At 38.0% G+C, this 24477-nt stretch overlaps 1 protein-coding gene across 7 annotated transcripts in view; it reads right to left on the reverse strand.

Annotated features, from left to right (window-relative positions):
• Window positions 1–1512: 1512 nt before the first annotated feature.
• Window positions 1513–24477, reverse strand: part of LOC120626915 (WD repeat-containing protein 44) — a 30541-nt gene continuing 7576 nt past the window's right edge. The window contains exons 7-21 of one of the 7 annotated variants that reach the window (XM_039894711.1): window positions 23569–23699; window positions 21264–21378; window positions 20541–20681; window positions 19747–19924; window positions 18183–18316; window positions 16350–16473; window positions 13943–14077; window positions 11612–11728; window positions 10328–10381; window positions 8965–9166; window positions 7917–8048; window positions 6753–6985; window positions 5353–5503; window positions 3855–4448; window positions 1513–2117 (exon numbers count right to left, since the gene is read on the reverse strand). In XM_039894711.1, coding sequence (XP_039750645.1) covers window positions 1977–2117; window positions 3855–4448; window positions 5353–5503; window positions 6753–6985; window positions 7917–8048; window positions 8965–9166; window positions 10328–10381; window positions 11612–11728; window positions 13943–14077; window positions 16350–16473; window positions 18183–18316; window positions 19747–19924; window positions 20541–20681; window positions 21264–21378; window positions 23569–23699 — 2582 coding nt within the window. In that variant the 3' untranslated portion in view covers window positions 1513–1976. Of the gene's footprint in view, window positions 2118–3854; window positions 4449–5352; window positions 5504–6752; window positions 6986–7916; window positions 8049–8964; window positions 9167–10327; window positions 10382–11611; window positions 11729–13942; window positions 14078–16349; window positions 16483–18182; window positions 18317–19746; window positions 19925–20540; window positions 20682–21263; window positions 21379–23568; window positions 23700–24477 lie in introns of all 7 variants that reach the window. The other 6 variants (XM_039894709.1, XM_039894714.1, XM_039894713.1 and 3 more) reach the window with 6 other exon arrangements.

A 24477-nucleotide genomic window follows, 5' to 3' on the forward strand; every position in this document is an offset into this window, starting at 1 on the left:
TATTGAGGAAAAAGAATGCGGTTATATGACAAAGATCAGAGTCCTAGCCTTAATGGACCTTAATACACAGTAAAATAAAAATTGTAATTATACACACGAAATTTGTTTTGTGATGTCTTTGACACATCTTAATACAAGAACTGTCAACAAAAAGTATTATCATAGCATAGATACCCCTTAGTAAGAGAATCGCACGCGCTTAATCGCAGAGACGTTTGAGATTACCGGATTAATAAAACTTCAACGTAAAATCTACTTAATGCCAATGCATTAGAATCGTAAACTTTTTGCTACTGATTTTTGTATTACAAATGTTTTGCCAAGAGCGCTGGCAATAGAAATTTAGACGAATGGTTTTAAAAAAACTTAATAGATTCCATTTTACTACGTTGTTACTATCATTAGCAATACAGTCATTTACAGTAAAATAGACCTCAAGAGCCTCATTTTAAGGTGTATTTTCTATACTGCTGATTTTTATTTTCTATTTAATTTTTTTTTTATGGATGTTATATTTTAATACTTATTATCGTATTCCGGTCTAAGAGGAATCCAAAAATCAAATATCATACAAATTGGTCTAGCCGTTCTTGAGTTATAAATGGTGTAACTAACACAACTTTCTTTTATATATATAAGATTTGCTAAGCCTGCAGAACTGTAGACGGAATTAAGCTTTAAAACTAAGGTAATTAAGGTCATTATTACTCTGACGAATAATATGCGATTGCGTGTTTTCAATTATTTTACTAAGTGGTACATATAAATCAAGATAACACTGCAAAATCAAAATTCATATTTTTTAGATAATTCTTCAAACAGATTATTATAGAAAAATAGACATTTATTAATTTTATACAACAACAATTTGATATATTTTTGTAATTTATTCTGCAAGATAAGCTACATTTATTTAATAATTACAATTTGACAACAAATCTATCTGATATAAAACAGTAGGTAAATTATAATACATTTCTGATAAAAAAATCATCATATGTCTTTACTCATAATTAAGCTGTATTTTATTCTGTTGTATGAACGCGCTAAACTCTGGAACACTGTCGGATTTGAAAAATACTTTATGCATTTGATGGTTCAACTATTGAGGAAGTGTTTAAGGCTACTTAACATAACGTTACAACACTAAGTAGCCGAGCAAGCTAAGTAAAAGGGCGGGCGATGCGACGCGGTGGGTCAGCGTATATTTTGCAGAACAGCAGATGAAAGTTTCCCAGGTAACCATAAATAATCTTATCAATGATGGGCTTATCCTGCCTAGCATAGGTCTTTTGTTTTTTTTATTCTACTACAAGTTAGCCTTTGACTGCGATCTCACCTGGTGGGACGTGATGATGCAGTCTAACATGGTAGCGGGCTAACCTGTTAGAGAGTATGGTAGTCATACCCCAAATCGGTTTCTATGCGACATCGCACCGGAACACTAAATCGCTTAGCGGCACGTCTTTGTCGGTAGGGTGGTAACTAGCCACGGCCAAAGCCCACCAAAGGAAATTAAGAAATTACAAATTCCCAAATTGCCCCAGCCGGAAATCGAACCCCTACCTAAATTCACAGCGCTTACCGTTGCGCCGGGGAGGTGTATTGGCTACCAGAAACCACTGTCAGGCTTACTTGTAATGGGATTGGCAATAGTTTGTGCACTTAATACATGCACAGAAGCACTGCCTACCCTAAAAAAATTATATCCCTCGTAAAGTAGGAGCATTTTTCCATTTTCTGCCAAGTTTTTTGAATTACGCCCAATTATTATTTTTTGGCCACATAACCTCCGAGACTTGGGCAGGACGGAGATTATGTGGGACTCCCCCCTCTAAAGGGGTATACCCTAACTAAAAACCACCACGGCGTGCCCCTCTTTTTGGCTTTGTTAGACGCCCGGGGAACCCGTTGCATACCTCCCGGATGAGATGCCCTCGGGGGATGTGATGGCTCTGAGATGAGGCTCGGGGCCCTCAGGCCAGCGCGGAGGCGGGCAGCGAGCTGTGTTTGGGCTTGGCCTTGTGCACGAACACCTTGATGCAGCCGTTGAAGTCCGCGCTCACCAGCACGTGGCCCGTCTGCGACGACGCCACCATGCCGCCCTCCGCCGCCTTCTGTGAGAGACGGTGAACAATGATTAATACTAGCAGAATTAATGCGTGGATGATGAATTCAATGGATTATTATATAAACAAAAAGTGAATCCGGTTCCGCTTTTATCTCTCACAAGATAGAAAAATGAGTGTTAAAATGTAAAATGTAAACGTATTGGAAAAGAGCTACTGCTGAGTTTCTTGCCGGCTTCTTCTCGGTAGAATCTGCCTTCCGAACCTTATATTAGGCCTACTTGAAATAAATGAATTTTGAATTTATGTATGTTTAAAAACAGTCGACTTACAAGAAATGGTCATAAATTAGTGACATCTGCATATCGTCTGCGAAAGGTGCAGAAGTCATTTGTGGATTTGTGTCGCTTTTATAATATGATTCCTAAGGTAATTTTGGACCTACCAATGCATAAGTTTAAAGAATATGTTAAAACACATTTATTACAGCGAGGTTACTATACAATTGATGAATTTCTTAATGACAAGGTTGCTTGGAAGCATCCAGCGGCTCCGCTTTCATCTCTCACAAGATAGAAAAATGAATTTTTAAATGTAAATTGTTTATATTAGAAAAGAGCAACTGCTGAGTTTCTTGCCCACTTCTTCTCGGTAGAATCTGCCTTCCGAACCGGTGGTAGAGTCACTACAAACAGATAGACTTGACGTTTCAAAAGTGCTTATATTAGGCCTACTTGAAATAGATGAATTTTGTTTTTTTTTATTCGGTAGGGACACTAACTACCACAACTTTCATAATCTCTTTTGTCATAGAACAAAGGATTTTTGAGCTTATAGACTGCTCCAAAGTGTAATGTCAAACATGTATACCTAAACTGCACACATTACTTTGCATACATAGCAACATTATAAACTTGCATGCAGTAATTATAAATTTTATTTTAAATGTCTTTTTGTTAAAATCTCTCACTATTTGCTCGTTGTGTAATTTTTCCTGTATAATTGAGGAAGGCTGACTATTGAAACACAGTTTATACTAGTTCAGTAAGCGATGAACAATTGGATTGTTTTACAATTACACATTTGCAATGTCAAATGTACTAGGTAGGTACATAACTATAACCTATAAATATTATACATCTAAATAGTTTGTGAATTATAACTCATTTGTAGTTGCTTTGTGCACAGTATGTAAATCTGTATGTAATCAAACAATCGTGTTTATTAATTTACGCGAGATGTCGGATGTTAAAATTGTAATAGTAGGTTTAAAAGTTATTGATTAATTTAAAGTTACTAAACTGTGTCAAAATTATCGTCCAATCAGAGTTGAGGGTAGGCCTAGGCGAAGTCGAGCCGCCATCTTGAGTGTCGTGTAGCCGACAAGCTGGTTTGTGCAACATGATTTTTGAATCGAGGTGAATCATTGCGGGTCCTGAACTAATCTTTAGAATAGTGGAGAGAAGGTGGTGTCGCGAACCCGCTGCTCTGTTTAGTACTTCAATTTCATATAGTGCAAGATTGCAACTGCAGAATTAAATTGTATGAAACGGTGAACATTGTTTAGTGCTTGTATTTAACTCTAATGACGCCCACTAGAACTGTAACGATGTCGACTAGAATCGCCTTTCTCCGACAAATATATAAATAAGGTTAAGTGGACTTTAGAGAAAATAAAAACAAGGACCGATCGCAATGACACAGGGGGCCAATTCAATAGCTATTTCATATTTTTGGCCTGAGTGGGACAAGAATCTTTAAAATGTTTGTCTGCCAAAAACTTACCACTTCATCCTTCTCGTCCGGCGTCTTACTTCCCGCGTTCATTTTCTCCTCCCGGTCGGTGATCATGCGGATCATGTGGTCGGGGTTGGGAGCGAACACCGCGCAAGTCACCACCGCGTTATGCGCCTTTATCCCCTCCCAGAAGTCGTTCCTGTCCCTCCTCACTGACGTGAACTTCGAATAATCATGACAGGTCTTCCATATATAAATACACTGGTTTTCCGAACCGCTAACTATATATTTCCCATCGTGAGAGAAACTGGCTTTAATTTGGCTGGAAACGTTCACGTAGCCTTTGTATTTGCAGGATAAGTTTAGGTCTCGCAAATCGTAAAGCCTTATTCTGCTGTCGTTCGAGGTAATGAGTATTTTGTCGTCGTTGGGCATAGGTTCGATGCCGCTGATTTTCCTGCCGGTGGAGTTCTTCCCCCGGGTGGAGCGCACGTCGATCTGCGTGTGGTATTTGAGCTGGTCCGTGGTGTAGAAGATGCAGCGGCCGTCGTAGGTGCCGACGACCGCGAACTTGCCGTTCTGGCAGAAGTTGGCTGCCGTTATTAGTTTAGTTTTGCCGTCCACTTCATTCCATACCGCTACCTGAAGGACATTCACCTTGTTATATTTTTTTGAGATTAAAGGTACAAAATCAGATATAGAATTCATTCTCCGGAACCAATATCCGTACAAATGTGATACTACTGAATATAAAAGGTTTGGTGGTCCGTTACCTCTCCAGCCAGGTGAGGACGCTTTTCTCGAGGACTGACCAGGTCAGACTAGCCCGGGCGATCAAGAACTGCAAGGCTATTCTGAATAAAGCCAGCTCGATATCGAAGCTCGCTAAGTGAGAAAGATCATCAACCGTGTCGAAAGCGATCTTACATAACCTTGATATGATATTCTCTAAACACCTGGCACGCACTTGCAAAGTGAAGTGAGTTTCGAATTCGAAGCTCGAACAAATAGAGATGGGCTTAGTTGTAATAAACGAATCGGTAAAATATTAAAGCCTTCTTTTATAAAAACACGGAGACATTTCTTATAAATTAAAATTTTCTCATTCTTACTCCATTAACCCGGTGACCCGGCGCACGTATTACTCAGGGTGGGTTTGCTTTAGCCGCCATCCACTAACAGAAATACGGCCGTGTGTCAAAGCATTCCCATGACTGTGCCATCTGTCTAAGGATTTGGGGACTGCCATAGAAGTGAAAACGAAATCTATGTACATATAAACGCATACATATCGCTCATGGAAAGCGTTTACTGACGATGACGCGAGTTCCACGTTCACCCAAAAAGTTCAAAGCTTCTTTAAGCTTTCACTTTAACAGCCACAAGCCTCGGGGTGGCTGGCGCTAGAAGCGTTAAAGGTATGATCTGAGGGCAGTTGCGTGTGCTCAGCAGTCCGAGTAAAGCCTTAGGGGTTGCGGGCGCTAGAAGTGTCGAGGGTCTGTTCGGAGCGGAGTGGCGGGTGCTCAGCTGTAAGGGTCAGGCGTACCTTCTTGTCGGGGATGTCCCACAGGCGCAGCTTGCCGTCCAGGCTGCCGGACAGGAAGTAGCGGTCGTCGCGCGGGTGGAACACGATGGCCGTCACGAAGTCGATGTGCTGGAAGCAGCACAGACACTCGCCGATCGAGATGTGCCACAGCCTGCGAGCGACAGTTATGCCGTTTTCACTATACCTAGGAATCGCCTTAATCGAACGCCTAGTGATCTAGGTGATTCCTAGAGAAGAAATACGTTTCACAAACTGTTATGTGATGTCTAACGACGAGCGCCGTCTAAAGTTAGGACACCGATTTGGTGGAACGCATAGTTTAGGGGACTCGTAAACTGACACTTGACAGACGAACATGATATAAATTCGGTTATTTTATTATAACTTTGAAACCAATAAAAATGATAAATGAAAAATGTGATAATATAAACACGAAATACCACACTTTGTCACTTTATTCGTTACCTAGGTTCGCGTAGTTATATGCTTAAATGATACTGCTACATATTCATACTATGCATAAGTAAACAATTCGAATATTTTGAATTAGTTTGTATGGAAAAATAAGGCTTCTTCTGATATAATAAATTAACAGGGTGATTCCTTATAAAATATACTCATGCGCCCTTCAACAATATTTCGTAATTCGGTTACCCGTTGTATATCAGCTAATACTTTACAATATCACAAGTTTTGTTTTCGCAACACCCATACTTGTTTTTTCTCGCACGTCCCAAGGTTGGCTGGTAGAAAATGCTTTAGCATAAGTCCAACTTTTGACTTAAAAAAAACATTTATAGATAAGAAGCTAAGGGGGCTAGGTATGTGTTATTTTGATTTTGTTTTTTGATGTTGCATTAAATTGAGTCGTAGATCTAAAAAAAATTAAAGTATTCAGTATCGCTAAGCCTTAAATGAGGGGTTTAATGCTGTCCGCTGAGGAGTTCTGTCCTCTATCTCCAACCGCAGTTTGGGCAAAATTAAACACATATTATAACCTCTATAGTACAAAAAAAATGTTTTATATCGGTTAAAATTTGTCGGAGTTATGGTGTAAAATCGTCAAACACTCATCCCCTCTCTCAAAGGAACCGAGCTTAATGTCGGGATAAAAAGTATCCTATATTATTTCTAATACCTTCAGGAATATGTGTACAAAGTTTCATGATGATCGGTTCAGTAGTTTTTACGTGAAAGCGTAACAAACAAACTTACATTCACATTTATAATATTAGTAGGATTATAAGTCCACCAGTATAAGTTACTTTTTATATGTCTGTCTCTTGGATTACCACTGCACCAACCTTGGTGAAATTTGTTCACCAAGTTGTTCAGAATAAAAATACCCTACGCTCGTCAAAATATTCGAGACTATAACATAAAATATAAGTCATGCTAACCTGACAGTCTTGTCCATAGAGCTAGACAGAATGAAGTAATTCTTCGACCACGAGACGTCCAGAAGATCAGAAGTGTGTCCGGAGTACACGCAGAATGGTTTGGGACAGAAGGGCGCTGCTGGGCCCAGGGGGGGTTCTTCTGGGGAGGGGGGAGGAGGCGCGAGAGGCGCGAGGGACTCTTGGGAAGGGGTGGGGGAAGATTTCTTTTCGGCGTTGTATTTTGTGCGCATGTCCTGTTGATAAGTACATGTCTTAATACTTTTTACAACTTATGTGGGTAGACCAGCGACTGCAACGATTTTGTATCTGAGTATCAGAATACTCATATACAAACGCGTCAAAAATAGCTATATAATGTTGTGTTTAAAAGCACAATTTCAGCACAAGGAGTGACAGTTGAAACTTCGCGTCGTAAAGTAAGATCTAAGTTCAGAACTTGTTTTAGAACTTTAGCAATATGGTTTGTTTATGTGAAATGTTTCAAGTGTCAAACTTGCACGCGATAAGTGTAAGTCGATTGATGGGATAGACTAATGCTCGATTTCGCTTACCTGGGCATCGCTTTAATCGAATGCCTATGAAGATGTCTATAGAAAAATACATTTCATTAGGTGATAGCTATGGGTGAACGTTAAATGTATGCTTAGGAATCTCTTTAGGTTAACTTTACGTATTAACGGTACCGTTACTTATTGAGGCATTGTCTTGTATGTCGTTAGTGAAAACAGGCTTAAAACTACTAAGGATATTACTGAAGCTCGGATTTAAAGGAAGATAAATTGGGTACGGGAAAAAATTGAAGACAAGAAAAATGGAATCAAGTATTAAATAAATTATTAGAAAAGAATTATATGTTTAGGGCATTAGAGATAACTAAATATAAATATTATTAAAAACGTAAATGTAAATATTAGTGCGAGAATGTGTTTGTTCTTCATTTACTAACTAAGTAATGAAATAACTTGATGTTTTGCACAGATTCAGTTAAAAAGACGGAGACTAACATACGCTACTTTTAAAAAAAAAAAAAAACAAACAGCCTGTACACTAAAGCGCACAAAATCACTAGATGGTAATCACGGTGTGTGGGTCAAAATAGAAGCATTTCAACAGCAAATTCGTAACGAAATGTATCGTTCAAGTGATGCTGATCGCGTGTCTCACGTGGAACATGTGGTAGGCGTCGCGCGTGACCCATATCCGCAGCAGCTTGTCCTGTCCCGCCGTGGCCAGCAGCCGCCCGCACACGCTGAACTTGCAGCACCACAGCGCGCCCGAGTGCCCCGACCCCATCTCCTGCGAGAGCAACACGTTACAGCCGCGACACGCGCACAACACACCAAACGTCACGACAGACAACACGGAAATACACACTGGTGACGGTTAGATCAGTTCGCCTCCAGATCTCTACGTTGGAAAGTAAGAAATGATTAAAATTCACAAATTTTATGATAGACTTGCGCTTGGCTACTATCATGCCTTATGTAGAGCAATGGAAAATGCCTATTCACTTTTGCCTTGGAAGCATTCAGGTTTAATTAATCACGAAGCACCGAAGCCGGAAGAGCGTTCCAAACTTTAGAGGTACGTATCAGAAACGTAGATGAAAAGCGTACGTGTTGCCTTTATGTCGACCACATAAGGATGCCATATCATGATAAAGTGTAAGAAGCTATACCGGCTTGAAATAGTTTTGTTAAGGATTCCAAGTTTTTTAGCAGCAGTTTTGGCCCTATACTCGATCTTTTCCCGATTATATTTTAAATATGGCTTATATCTCTAGTATGTGATTAGAGTTCCTTTCGAATGTCAAAAATTATAATGTAGGTAGGAGAACGGATTTTTGTGACAGAACACGCCGGGAAAATACTACTGCCATGCTTATTTCCACCAAGCAGAAATGCTGTATTCCGATCTGAATAGTGTGATTGCTGATATTATTACATACACCTATCTGTTTGGTCCAGCTATTCATCATATCCACCCATTACCGGCCCAGTACAGGGCACGGGTCTCCTCCCACAATGAGAAGGGTATAGGCTGTAGTCCACTACGCTGGCCCAGTGCGGATTGGTGGACTTCAAATGCCTTAGAGAACTGGTGGACTGGACTTCAAGTGCACTTGATGGCGCTAAGATAGATCTATGTGCAACAACGGATGCCCACACACTAAAAACAGCTGGATAGTACTTTCAGCATAGTAAATGCATACCTGAACGTATCTGACACATCCGTCGAAGTCGTAAGGCCCTTTGTGCGAGTTGGAAGCCTTTAGTTTAATATTGTGCTCTCCGCGAACGTCGTCCACTATGTCCGCAACATCTTCCTTATGCCGCGCGTGCGATACTTCCTGAGCGAGGGATTTGGCCGCGTCCACCGTCTTCTTCACGGTGCTTCCGAAGAAGCGTTTTAATCTATGAAATGATTTTGGTGATATCAATATGGATGTTACTTGAACGAGGAATTCAAACCAGGAAGCAGCCCAAGATTCTGTCTATTGTTTAATGGTGTCATCAAATATATTTTGTCAATTTAAAAATCTGCGGAGTTTAGACATTCCCAATACCAAGTCTCGTTAACATAAACAATATGACTTACATACTCAATGTATGCGTTTTATTTTATTTTATAGTACCTGTTTTTTACAATCTGGCTGACCTTCGCAAAAGTGAAAAACCGGTATTAAATCATACAACTGTATGTGTTACTCATGAGTAGGTGCTCTAAAGTTTGGTTATTGTCAGAAAATCACACAAAACTGTTTAGTAAATAAGCATTTAAGCAAGGAACTAAATTACATTTTTAATATACAAACCAAAGATAAATTAACCAAACAAATACAACTCAAACCTGTAACTCTTTAGTCTATATTTTAATACCTTATTAAGAGCTCAAAAAGCAGTTATTTTTATAGATCTTGCTCTTAGAATCCATAATAACACCAACTTTAAAATCTCTATATATATTTTTTTGGGATAGAAAAACCAAATTACTGGATCTGTCAATAAAGATTATTTCAATATTTCCGAACGCAAAACACTGGCATGTAAATAAAAAGATAACAAAATATTAGATATGGAGTGGCAAATGAAAACCACAAGCCTTAGATCAAATACCTGTTTAGTTAGATACGTTGGCGTAGATAAATGGTCAACAACACGTTAAGAACACCTGGCTAATTGCCTTAATTTCTCCTTATCATCCAAATGGGATGGCTTTTGTGAGGGACAAAAAGTTTTAAAACTGAACAGCGTATCAAAAATACTAGAGGAATTTTAAGCTAAAATGGGAAAGTAGTGTCCTAAGATCTCTCAGGTTCTAGTTCAAGAAGACTTTAAGCTTCTTTAAGAAGAGCAGAGCATAATAAAGGTTACTTTGCAATCTTTAAAACTTCAGAGCGACTTTATTTTTTTTTTTTACTTCTGAGTGTGAGAAAATACAATTAGTTTATTATAGGCCTATTTTACAGGTTCTACCAAAAGTCATCATGCTGCTAGCTTTGTATCCGTAACATCTAACTAAACAGGTAAAAAATGTTCAACGCAAGCGTTAGTTTTTCGCAACACAGCGGTCACCTGACGTTTATGTTGTCTTGGGAATGACACTTCACTAGTTCGGCTCGCATCACTCTAAATTAATGAATTCAGAGGTTAAAACTAGGGATTTGAACTTAACTTTGGCGTAATTGTTGAGATCCTAACTTATTTTCCATATTCTTCATACGACATTTTTTATACTCAGAACTCAGAACTCTGAACCGAAGCGCAGAATTTCTGTTTGCCCTATCCCTGTGTCATAACAAAGATAAGAACAATCCTTGGAAATCCGTTTATTCTGTCATAGTAGGGAAATATATCCAGACTGTTAGGCGGGGCTCAGAACCCGCTTAAATTGCCGTTAAATTTTTGCCAGTAAGCTATTTTAAATATTTTTATTTCTTTATTTCACTGGTTAATTCATTCAATGTTTTATAAGGAGTCTAAATGATATTGGTTACCGGTATGCTTAATATTTAAAAACATTAAATTATCCTTAATAAAACGGTATATGCTGCAATTAAAAAAAAAAGGTTTACTTATAATCATCACGTGAATCTATATATATAAAAATGTTACGTTGGTTTGTGTGCTTCAAAAACTCAAAAAGTTCTGCACCGATTGGGCTGTAATTTTAGCATGATATATAATACGCATCAAGGATTGTTTTTATCGATTTTTCTCAACCATTCAATCACAATGTGCCACACCGAAGCTTGGCAGGGTACAGCTAGTATCATATAAATTTACATCTAAATACATTTTAAAACCTGAAATATTTTCTTGACACTATTTGAATTGATCCCCGTTTAATAACAATGTGTATGTAAAAAAACAAAATGTGACAGAAAAGATGTCCGGTTTTGTTTAAACTTCTAGTTATCTGATTTTAAAATATTGAATGTAACTTAAGATATGTACATTCTTAAGATATTTATGCCTGTCTTCACAATCAAGAAACAAGGCTATACCTTAATGGATACGCCTAATCGAAGGAGATTCGTAGCATACATCAACTTTTCACCAATAGTTATCTACTAAGAGTTGGTGAAACGTTTTTTTCTATGGACATCGCCTTAATCATTAGGCATCCAATTTAGGTGATTCTTCGGTTTGGTGAAAACGGGCATTAGTGACTTTTATTGCTGGGCCTCTGCATTTTGGACCGCTAGGACACACTTTGGCTTTCTCACTATCACTAGTGAACGAAAAAAGGTTACCGATTCGCGGCTAAGAACAGTTATGACAGTTATGACACTTTGTCAGAACTGTCTGCATGTCTGTAATGTTATTGATCGAAGACAGTGATGATAATGTGCTTACTTGTCAGTCTTCCTCTTAATGGCGGTGGTTTGTCTGTCCGTGCCTTCTTTCTTAGTTTCCTTCGCCTCGTCTTCGGCTCCGCCGGCGCAAACGCTTTCACTCTCCTCGTCTGTCTCTCTGTAATTGTTACCAGATAAAAAACTCATTAGTTGCTTATATACGCAAACTTAGACAAGCATCAATTAAAATAAAGCTTCGTTTTTAAATATAAGTAAAAAAATTAAAATGGCCTTTACACTAGCACAGTGCGAGGCTTCGTTGCTCGCAATTGTAGTCTAATGATACACGACACAGATAAATAAGACTTATAGTCCTTGTCATAAAAATCAAGTTCGTATACGCTTCTGCAGTTTTTGGCTATACGTTTGAAATTAAATTATTATAAAATTGTATTGATATTCGAAACGACTTTACAATTGCGAGCGTACGGTTCTTCTGCTAATGGTACGAGGCTCTAGAGGATATGCACATGGTATGCAGATGATATAAAATTAACAAAATCTCCAGTACGAGTTATAAATACTTAGGGGTAAGACTTTTATAACTCTAACAATGTCTATCCTTAAGTTTTTTATAACTAGTACTGGAGATTTTCTTCATTTTACATAATCTGTATACAGTGTGCATACCCTCTATGCACGCCACTGGGTTCAGTGTGACGTAATAACAATTTAAGCTATAGTCTAATACAAATTCTAAATTATTAATCATAATTGTACAACACATGACCAGTTACCACCACATCAAAATCGGACAACACAAAAAGCTAAACAACTGTCCAAAAACACAACAACACATAAAAGCAGAGATGTTATAAGTTAAAGAGGTGAATAGTATGCGCTGTGCGCTAATTAGCCAACCTGAACTCAGACTACTTTGCATACACGGGTTAGAACAAGATTTTTTTTTTAATCTGTATTATTTTTATCTCTTTTTTTTCTTTTTTGATGGCCGATTGGCGCAGTGGGCAGCGACCCTGCTTTCCGAGTCCAAGGCCGTGGGTTCGATTCCCACAACTGGACAATATTTGTGTGATGAACATGAATGTTTTTCAGTGTCTGGGTGTTTATCTATATATTATAAGTATTTATGTATATTGTTTGTTTGTTTTGTTAATTGTTGATGTTGGAAAAGAGCAACTGCTGAGTTTCTTGCCGGCTTCTTCTCGGTAGAATCTGCCTTCCGAACCGGTGGTAGAATCACTACAAACAGACAGACTTGACGTTTCAAAAGTGCTTATATTAGGCCTACTTGAAATAAATGAATTTTGAATTTGAATTTGAATTTATTATTCATCAGTTATCTTAGTACCCATAACACAAGCTACGCTTACTTTGGGACTAGATGGCGATGTGTGTATTGTCGAAGTATATTTATTTATTTATTTATCTCTTCATTCGTTTGAATAACTTAATTGTGGGTTAAGTATTTGTCAAGTTATTAAAAGTCTTTCACTTTCTGAGCTTTATAAATAAATTATAAATAAATATACTACGCCAATTCACACATCGTCATCTAGCCCCAAAGTAAGCGTAGCTTGTGTTATGGGTACTTAGATGACTGATGAATATTTTTATGAATAATATACATAAATACTTATAACATACATATAAACACCCAGACACTGAAAAACATTCATGTTCATCACACAAACATTTTCCAGTTATGGGAATCGATCCCGCGGCTTTGTACTCAGGAGAGCAGGGTCGCTGCCCACTGCGCCAATCGGCCGGCAATGTATGGCCGTATGAATTAATTGTAACAATACTAAATATGTGTAACAATAAATGCGTTGTAACCATAAAAGTCCGCTTTTATGGTAAATATGGTAGGAATGGGACAATGATATTACCAACGTTAGACGACCAAGTACCGGATGTCGATATTCACACCACACTGGTTATTTATATAGGCCTTAACGTAAGATTGTATTTTTCCAATTTAAGGTTTGACTTTATTATTTACTATATTAAATTAAAATATTTGTTAATATTAACAACACGCGCAATGTATGAAGATAATTTTATTATTTATCTTTATATAAGTACGCGTTTCGTATCATTTGACACGATTAATTATTATTTATAATCTAGGTAACATCACATTAATAACGTCCACCTCTTTACTTGTAACATCATTTACTACAAGCGTCGATTTACATTACTCGGATCTGCAAAGCCCGACAATAAAAATTATGCCATTTAAATTTAACAGCAGACAACACTTATAATAACCTCAAAATTTAAAAGCACATTCATAAAGAAAAATATAGATTACTTAATAAAAAAAAAGAAAATACTTAAGGGCATAGACAATAGAAAAAGGGTGAACCTAGTGTCAATACTGAGGGTAGATATGGCAGGTTGTAAGGGCACGGACGGCGAGCGCCGCAAGTGGTTGAATGAGCTACTGTAGAAGCTTATCGAAGCCCTTTTCCGCCATAAACTCTTTGGTTTGTTCTTCAAACTGGAAATATGGTTTTGGTGTAAAGATTGTACGCCAATATTGTCCCTAGAATGAGCAATAGACAAGATGACTAACTTTGAAAAACTGGCCTTAGAAGTTTTGAAGTTTTTAACTATGTACCTCCTATATCCAAAAAATATTTTAAGCAATTATTTCCCTCGAAAACTCTCGCCAGGTGTCATGTCTGCACTCGTGACGTCATAGACAAATTATGGAAAAATTGTTCCATAGCTAAATAATATAGATTTTGCTATTGATGCCACAAAACTGTGCAACTGGAAGTTTTGAAAAACAGATTCCACAGATTGCTGAAGTTCAAACGGTACAAAATTATTTTTCTATAGACGTGACGTCATTCGGAATTTCACCTGTTATGGCCGATAGCTAGATTTGGCAGTTTTATTTTTTATTATTTTCATTAATATATCATCATTAATCGTATATCATTAGATAAATACAATATTTCAGCAATTCTTTGTGCTGTCACAATACCTTTTCTATGCATTGTTTTATCGTAGCTTTAGTTATAAGTTAACGAATGTGGTTATCACCGTTACGTCACAATAATGGAGACTTAAATTATGAACGCTTCATGAGTGCCTGTGACAGGCCTACATGAATAAAAATTTTACATATGAAACCATTAGCACAGGGAATATACCATATATATTAGTCTAAGAAGAATAAAATTAGTCTAAAGTTATTGATCTTTTTGTCCAGCATATTTATTATAAATATAAAAACTAAAAATCAAGGAGCTCCCATTGGTGTATTTCCATAGTATCAGTTTTGATCTTCTTTCTAGCGAATAACATGCAATATGTAGGAAGTAAAATACATAAATACTAGTTTAGCGTGCACAGTTTAATAGTATTCAAACATTAGTAACAATACGAACTATTACGTTAGAATTGGAGCGGTTTTAGAATTAAAAGACAGTTACAAAAGAAAACAGATTATGCAATTAAATTGTAATATTTTATTACATTTTTTTTTTTTTAATTCAACTGAGTGAATTTCAAAACATACTAAAAAGGAATACATATAAACTTGATATTCTTCATAAGAATAATGTGTAATTAAAATTAAATATTGTATCATTTGTATAAGTAAAAAATAGCTCCTTAAAATTATAGTAAATGTTATATTTGATTACTTGTCATTTAACTCTAACGATTTAAAACGAAATTATTTTACACTAAACTGTCATGCACAATATAATATAAGTATCTGTGGGGACTGTGGGACGGAAACTATGAATTAATCCTACTAATATTATAAATGTGAAAGTGTGGATGTTTTTTACTCAATCACGCAGAAACGGCTGAACGGATTTGGATGAAATTTAACATGTATGAAGCCTTTGACATAAAAGTACTAAGGCTACTTTTTATCCCGATTCCTTAAGTAGTTCATAAAAAAAAAATTTAAAAATTGTTTACAAGCTAAGCTGCGGGCAGGCCGCTTTGGAATTTGGTATGCATGTCACCTATACTATAGAAAAAGACATGTACTCGTACTTGTTATACCGATCTCGCAAATAGATCCCGTAGTAAGATTAAAAATTGTTAACGCTTTAGACCCAATTCTTGAGTCCGCGCAGACAAAGTCCTGGGCAGAAGCTAGTATATTAGAACAAAACAATCTATACTAATTTAACGTTATAAATGCAAAAGTGCGTTTGTTTGTTTGTTTGTCCTTCCTTCACGCCGTAACTAAGCAACCAATCTACTTGATTTTTGGCATAGTGTTAGTTAAAAGGAGTAGTTGAGTAACGTATGCTACTCTTATACCAGTAAAGAAACGGTTACCAAGGAATTTGTTAAATATACGGACAAAGAACGCAGGCAACAGAATATATAAACGTCGTTCTTGCTTTTCTTTTAAATTTAATATTTCAAAGGGGGTTTTTTTTGTTAACACGCGCTGTCAGGAATTATAAATGCGATTTAAAAAATATATTTCGCATTTGACAAACCCATGCTTTTGAAAGACAGGCAGGCGAGTCGACGCGGTGGGCCGGGGTATACTGTATAGTACATTAGCAGTGGCGTGCATATGCACTAAGCGGGCAAAGGATTATTAAATGGACAAAAATCTGTAGTAAAAACATAGTGGATAGGCTTTTTATAAATCGTATAATGGCTAGATTTTATCAATTTAAAATCATCTGCCCGCTTAGCGCATGCACGCGACTGGTTGACGGGAAAGTGATCGGAAACGGTACGCGGCGCGCGAGTACGGACAGGGACAGCGGGAAGCTCGCGAGTACCTGGTGTTGTCGTCGTCGTGGGCGCGGCCGATGTACTCGGAGGTGAGGCGCATGATGTGCAGGCTGAGCGGGTTGATGCACTGCGGCAGCTTGTGCTCCGCCACGCTGAGCGGCATGCGCTCGCCTGCAACGGCTTGTACTGATCATTACGTAGACCACCGCACGCCGCGATGGGCCAGTGTACGAAACTTTATGTGTCAAAATGTCATTTAGAAAATATAAAAAAAAAATTGGTCGTCTGTATAGTCGGCTTACTGACGATAGTTGAACGTGACAACGTCTTAAGAAAATTCTGATGGAATGGTTGCATTTTTCAAAAGTAAATTTTAATTTTATGCGTTTGATAGATATTATCGTTGCTATAAACAATTGACACCACATTCACTTTTCACTGCACTTCATCCTTGCCGAAAACATGTAAATGTATTATTGTATAGAAACTGTCCACGCGGACGCATCGCTCACTCGAGTAGAAGAGACAGATGTCGAACGCGGAGGCCGTCTGTGCCTCTTTGTCGCTCGTTCCGCGCTCTCGCTTGCACTTCAAGCCTTGAATGGAGCGCCTCAAAGCGAGGTAACGCCGCATGCGTCATGTTTTTTCGTTTGTGCAGCCGGCTCCATCGAATTATAAGACGTTGTCACGTCAAAAATGCTTTTTTATGGCTGCTATGTTAAATAAATAATAAATAAATATACTACCACAATACACACATTACCATCTAGCCCCAAAGTAAGCGTAGCTCGTGTTAAAGTCAAAGTCAAAAATATCTTTATTCAAGTAGGCCCATAGGTGGCACTTTTGATGCGTACAAAAGAATTACACGTTAGTGAGATGATGGCGATAACCACATTCGTAAACTTAAAACTAAAGCTACAAGGGTTCCAAACGCGTCCTGGTCTAAGAAGAAGCCCACAACAAACTTAGCCGGGTAATGTTATGGGTACTGAGATGACTGATGAATATTATTATGAATAATATACATAAATACTTATAATATACAAATAAAACTTATAATATGACGGCCGATTGGCGCAAATTGCAGCGACCCTGCTTTCTGAGTCCAAGGCCGTGGTGTCGATTCCCACAACTGGAAAATATTTGTGTGATGAGCATGAATGTTTTTCAGAGTTTTTTTAAATGACAATGTGAGATGGTGATAAAAAATTGTGGGTTTCTTCTTAGACCAGGACGCGTTTGGAGCCTTCCTAGCTTTAGTTTTAATTTTACGAATATGGTTATGGTCATCATTTCCATACCATGTGGGCCTGACGAACGATATTTATGACTTTGACTTTGATTTTTGGCATACAAATAGTTTAAGGGATGGAGAGTAGCATAGGATACTGCTACTCTCTAAGGGTGGTTTACAGAAACATTCCTATTTTTAGACTAAAAACCGTTTATCACTCACTTCCTAATAAAACAACTGATCTACTTGATTTTAGGCACCGAGATTTTGCGGCGTAAAATAGGCTAATATTAGTCCTGGAAAAAATCAAATTCTCAATACAGGAATATTCGTACTTTTACACCAAATATCGCCTTTCCTTCAACGACGCGTTTGGTACCCTCGTTTAGTTTTTAGTTTACGAATATGGTTTATCGCCATCATCTCACTACCGTTGACTCTCATTTAATGTACGCATCGAAAGTGCCACCTATGGGTACCTACTTGAACAAAGATATTTTTGACTTTCACTTTGACCGCTAGTGCATCTTTATGGGTACCCTACTGGGGCTTACAATTCAAGGTCACGCCTAGAAAAACTTGGGATGATTCCAGTTTGAGCCATTCATTATATCTAGGTCGGCAGCGCGGCGGGGAGGCTCACCGGTGTCGAGGTTGAGCACGGTGACCTGCTCGAGGATCTCGATGTCGGACAGCTGCGGCGGCGCGCGCAGCCCCGCGCCCGCCTGCGGGGAGTCCCCGGCCGAGCGGCGCCGCGCGCGACTGCCGTCCGACCGTCTGCGGGCGGAGACGCATTTATGAAGATACAAAACGAGTCTTTCTTTTAGGGCTCCGTATCACTTTTGAAACGTCAAGTAGTAGTATGTTTGTAGTGACTCTACCGCCGGTTCGGAAAGCAGATTCTACCGAGAAGAGCCGGCGAGAAACTCAGTAGTTGCACTTTTCCAACATTAACATTTACAATCATTTTTCTATCTTGCGGGAGATGAGAGCTGGCCGCTTCCAATCTACCTTGTCATTAAGGAATTCATCAAATGTATAGTAACCTCGCTGTATCATATACATAAATATCAAAGGGAATGTTTTCTGATATCTTTGAAAACTATACTGTGTTAAACACGTGTGATAATTTTTAGCCCGGAAAGCATAAAGTTCCCGCGGGATTTTAAAACACCAATCAGGTTGCGGGCAACATCCCAATAGTCTGTTAACATTTAAAAATATGTTGTCTTATTTTCTGACCCTTAATATTTAACTTAACATCGACTTGTTGTTTGAACGACATTACAAACGTCACTTTTGTTTATTCATTGTATGGAAAAGGGAAGTTTGACAGCAGTCATTCATTCATTTCAGTCATTGCAATTAACATTTTGTTGGTTGTTTTTTATGTATATTTTTCGTTTATCATCATCATCACGTAGTAGTCTGTAGTCCACCGAGCTGGCCCAATACGGATTGGTGGACTCTAAACACCTTTTACATATATATTTATTTAATAAATTTGGGATAAAAAAAAAATATATATATATATATATATATATATTTATATATATTGTTTTTTATCTATCATTTATTTATATATATACTAGCTGTTGCCCGCGACTTCGTCTGCGTTTGATTTTGTTTTTAAAGTATTCAGTATCGCTAAGCCTTAAATGAGTATAGTAGTATATATATAACATGCGACTGTCAATTTATTATAGACAAATAATTTGCAATAAAATAAAATTGCGACTATAATTAAAGACCTAAGCTATCCTATCTCTTAAGTTGGACCAGACTGCTCACGGTGTGTCAATTTAATTTAAAATCGGTTAAGTAGTGTAAATTATAAAAGAAAGAAAAAAATATTTTGTTATTGTTATTTGTTTTAAATGCTTGATACGAATTTAATTGAATGAGCATTGTTAAAACATTATTTTTAAGAAATGATCCGTCAATCACCAATCCCGATTGTAACAGAATTATACTATTGTACCGACCAACTATGAACTAAATCAGTATTGTAATTGAAAATCGAAAATTGAAATTGAAAATTGAAATTGAAATTGAACTTGAAAATTGAAATTGAAAATTGAAATTGAAATTAAAAATAGAAATTGAAAATTGAAAATTGAAATTGAAAATTGAAATTGAAAGTTGAAATTGAAATTTGAAATTGAGAATTGAAAATTGAAATTGAAATTTGAAACTGAAATTGTTACCTGTTAACAGATCCAAGGCTGGAGGTGCCGGTGGCGGGCGGCCGGCCCTCGCTGTGGGTGCGTCCGCTCCCATTGCCGGTCGCAGCGCCCGTGCCAGTTGCGTTGCAGGCGGTGCCCGCGGCGGACGCACCCGACGCGCGCGAACGCTCCTCGTCTTGCGGACGCACCACGTACTCGCCTGCGAGGTGACATACGTTACCAACCTCCAAACGACAATAATTCCAGCGGCGCCATATCGCGAGCACGTGCAATCGAGTCATTTATAAATTAAATGTAGAAGTAAGAGTTCGGACAGGTACAAAGGGTATTAGAAAACGGGGTCGAACACAGGAACGGTGGGCAGATGAAATTAAGAGTGTGGCTGGTGAGAACTGGCTTGAAAGAGCGTTACACAGAGCTGAGTGGCAGAAAATGGAGGAGGCCTTTACCCACAAGGGGTCCTTGGTTTCATAACTCAATTTGCCAAAAAAAATATATTTAACGTAACAAACTTGCAAAAGTTTATATACTTAGCTATTTTTTTTCTGTTTATTATGTTTTTTTGTTTATTTTTTCTGTACTTCATCCAAGGAATAATAGAAGATTTAATGTTCTGATATTTCATATTTAAATAAATATGATTTATTGTTGGACACTCCTTAAAAAATCCTGTACGTGCCTTTGGAACTCACGTCAAATTAAGTTGAGACGACGACAAAATGTGACGAATCACAAGACTAGGCGATTTGAACAAGTGTTGTGATTGGTCGTACGCGAACGCATATTTGCCCCCCACCACCGAAAGCCTTCTTCACCTTTAACAGCCTCTCGGATGTCGAGGGTTGAGTGCGTGGGGTGCGGTCGCAACGACGTTGCAGTACTGCTTCTGGAAGACGTGCTCGCTCGCTCGCTCGACCGCGACTCGTGCTGGGACAGCGATGACATGTCCAATGCCGCTATGAATTGAATAAGTATTAGTTGTACGAGAGTAGGAGGAGGAGTAATTGATCGAGATTATATAAAAAACCCCGACTTTTAATCTAGTAGTGCACATTATTCTACTAGTCAAGCCATTTTATATCCACATGGAGAGAGTTGTGAAAAAAAAAAGTATTTCGCTATTTTATTGTGGCAGCCATCTTCGATTATTTTTTTTATAGAGTATTCTTCTTTCTTAGGACGACAAACAGGAATAAGAATAAGGTATAGGAATAAGATCTGTCTCCTCGTCGGGCGTAGGGGTACAGATCGCACTTTTTTCCTATATGTCAGACATTTCGGGGACAGAGCAGGGGGAATGATAGGAATAATCCGTTTATTTGCAGTATTTGGTGTTATCAAAAATAAATATATATCTCAAAGATTATGTTCTTAGTTTTGTTTAAAGCACTTTAATTTATAGACCAACAGAGGGCTGCCCGAGACGCGTGATTTTTCTGTTTATTCTCGTACGGCAATCGAATATTAGAATTTTGAACTGGGAAGCAATTTGTAAATCCATTGCTGCGTGAAACAAGGATAAACCAAAAATATCTTACCATACTTTGACTGCGACAGTTCCAAGGAATCTTGAAATTCCCGCGTCAAGGACTCGATGGTGCTTGCTGGGCTCGGCAGCGACATAGTTTGGTTCAGAGAGTTCGACAATGGCGGCTGCAAATAAAGAACGATACCCATTTAGATTTTTGATGAAAACATAGTATTCATCATCATCATCAGCCTATTCTAGTCCACTGCTGGACTAAGGCCTTTTAATTTGCACGCCATCTCGGTCTATTTATTACTGGTTATCTTCGCTGCTGCCTTTACGATACCATCTCTCCATCGAGCTGGTGGTCAGCCGATACTTCTCTCCTGTGCTCGCGTATTGGCGTCGCTACACGACCACTCAGCACGTCAACAGCGACGGTCGATTCTCGCAATGCTGTACACCTCAAGAAACACTGCTTCACTGGTACGACTTCCAGTCACGGAGGGGAATACTGTAGCGATCTCCACATTACCGAACTAGATGGCGCCACAAAAATCCTGCATCGCGCTAGAGAAGTGTTCACAAAAATTGACTATATATACAAGTTCCAAAGATGAATGTCTGGACCTCGAGCAAGGTCACCCACTCGGAGGAAGATCTTCCTAATGTTACCATAGCTCCCGTACAGTTGCCAACCCAGAATGACTCTGCCCCACCGCCCATCGCCCCTACGAATATCCATATGTGGCCCGCCCTGCTCAATTTCAGGGCCGCTGCTCTTTGAACGATATCTGCGATTCCAGTTCGGTTTCTGATCTTTATTTATGAAAATTAAGCTTAATAAATGCTATACTCCGCGAAAACCAGGAGAATCTGTATCGTGTATCTTATAATTTCTGCAATCCTTATACTCCACACCAAACTTAGATTAAATTATAGGGTACATTGCCGAAGATAGAGTATAGCAAATTAAGCTTAATTTTCATAATATATCATGGATTTCCGCAAAGTAACGCCAGCTTCTATCCAATATTCCGATCTCTATGTTGGGAACCCTATCTAATAGAGACCATACCATTGCATGCTGAGCAACTTTGAGCCGGTGCACCACCTTCTTTGTAACGGCCTATGTCTCTGCTCCATATGTCACAGTGGGACACATTGGTCGATTACTTTTCGCTTTAAGCATAAATGTCTCCCCCCTTAAGGACGTCTGAGAGTTTCCTAAAGGCTAACCACCCGAGTTGGATGCGTCTGCTAATCTCTTTTTCCTGTCCCGCCTTGCTTAAGGACAAGGTTATTGTTTGTCCGAGGTAGACATATTCAGAAACACACTTTACTCGGCACGCAACGACATAAATATTTATATATTTTGTTTCATATTTAATCTATTATATTATTTTTAAGTAAATATTATTTTTATATATATATGTATTTTATGGGTATATGTATTTATGCCCCACCTAACTTTTTTCTGTAACTCTTTTTTATCTTTGCCATTGGTTGCCTGAAAGAAATCGCTATGTAGCGATAAGGCCGCCAAATACGTTGTGGTTATACTTTTCTTTTTGTTCTATGTAATTTTTGTGGTGTGCAAAAAAATATTCATTGTTTCATTCATTCATTCATAAAACATAGTAGTAGAGTTTTTTGTGACAGGGCACTCCAGGGAAGTACCACCGTCTTTTTTATTTGTGCCGCCAAGTAGCATTCCGATCTGAAAGGCGCGGTTGCCGGTGTTATAACAGACACGTTAGGCTTAAAACCTACACCCTTAGATTGATGGACACAGGGCGGTAGGTTGCTAGACGCGTTCCTAACACGCCATGCGAAGTGTTGCGGTTTTATAGGTGATGGATTTCCAGGTGGCCTTTGAGTCCAAGGCTGTGGGTTCGATTCCCACAAATGGAAAATCGTTGTGATGAACTTCAATGTTTTTCAGTCTTTATATAATAAATATTTTTATGACTAACATACAGAAGTACTTAGAATATACATATAAACACCCAGACACTGAAAAACATTCATGCTCATCACACAAACATTTTCCAGTAGTGGGAATCGAACCCACGGCCTTGGGCTCAGAAAGCAGGGTCGCTGCAAACTGCGCCAATCGGCCGGCAATTTATTTATTTTATTCGTAAAAATATTCATCAGTCATCTTAGTACCCATAACACAAGCTACGCTTACTTTGGGGCTAGATGGCGATGTGTGTATTATCGTTGTATATTTATTTATTTATTTATAAATAGTGAATACGCATCTTCTAGGCAAGCGCGCTTCATCTTAGGCTGCATCATTACTTACCATCAGGTGTGATAGCAATCAAGCACTTGTCTATATATTAAAAAAAAAAAGTGGTATTACGTACTTCAACGAGCAAGGTCTCCAGCTGCGGTTTCTCCGGTCGACGCACGTAGCGGATCTCGTCGGTGTCGGTGGTGCAGATACTGAGGTTGTCCCCGTCCGCGGCCGACAGAGACTGCGAGCCGTGCAGTCTGTCTGCACAACAACTATTTAATTAACACAAGATGGAATAGAATAGAATGAATTTTATTGCTTTAACTGTGTACATTTTTTTGGGTGTTGTAAATGGTAATAGTTCCAACAGTTTGCCACTTTTCGTGCAATTTTCTTATATAAATATTTTGAGTTTATTTTACATATGACTATTAAAATTTTAAACTTTACACATTAATAAAGAACAGTCACAAAAATATTCGTTAATATTATAATATGCCTTACTCATTAACTCAATTCTTAACTTACATATTTAAAAAAGAAATCCATCTAATTTTTTTACCTCGAGTGGTAAGTAAAAAAATTTATACCACAAGCGTAAATACTTTTCACAAATACGTTACATTTATTTTGAGGAATACATATTATGGTATTTGTTATTTTAACAAAAAAAACAAATACATTTTATATTGATTTTTATTTAGTGATCTTAATGAATTGCTCTAGCTTCATAGCTTAATTTAAATTTCCTGGAAGATGGTGATAACAAAAAAATAAATTTACCCGGCTAAGTTTGTTGTGGGCTCTTCTTAGACCAGGGCGCGTTTGGTACCCTCGTAGCTTTAGATTTAAGTTGGCGAACGAAGTTATCACCATCCCGTTACAATTATGTAAACAAATATGTATGAACGCTTCATAAGTGCCTGTGATAAGCCTACATGAATAAAGAAATTTTGAATTTGAATTTTTTGAATTTTAAATAAATTATAAATTTATTACTAAAAACAAGCATATTATAATATAGCATACACACAAAAAA

Source organism: Pararge aegeria, chromosome 10 (genome assembly GCF_905163445.1).
Source record: "Pararge aegeria chromosome 10, ilParAegt1.1, whole genome shotgun sequence".
Classification (NCBI taxonomy): domain Eukaryota; kingdom Metazoa; phylum Arthropoda; class Insecta; order Lepidoptera; family Nymphalidae; genus Pararge; species Pararge aegeria.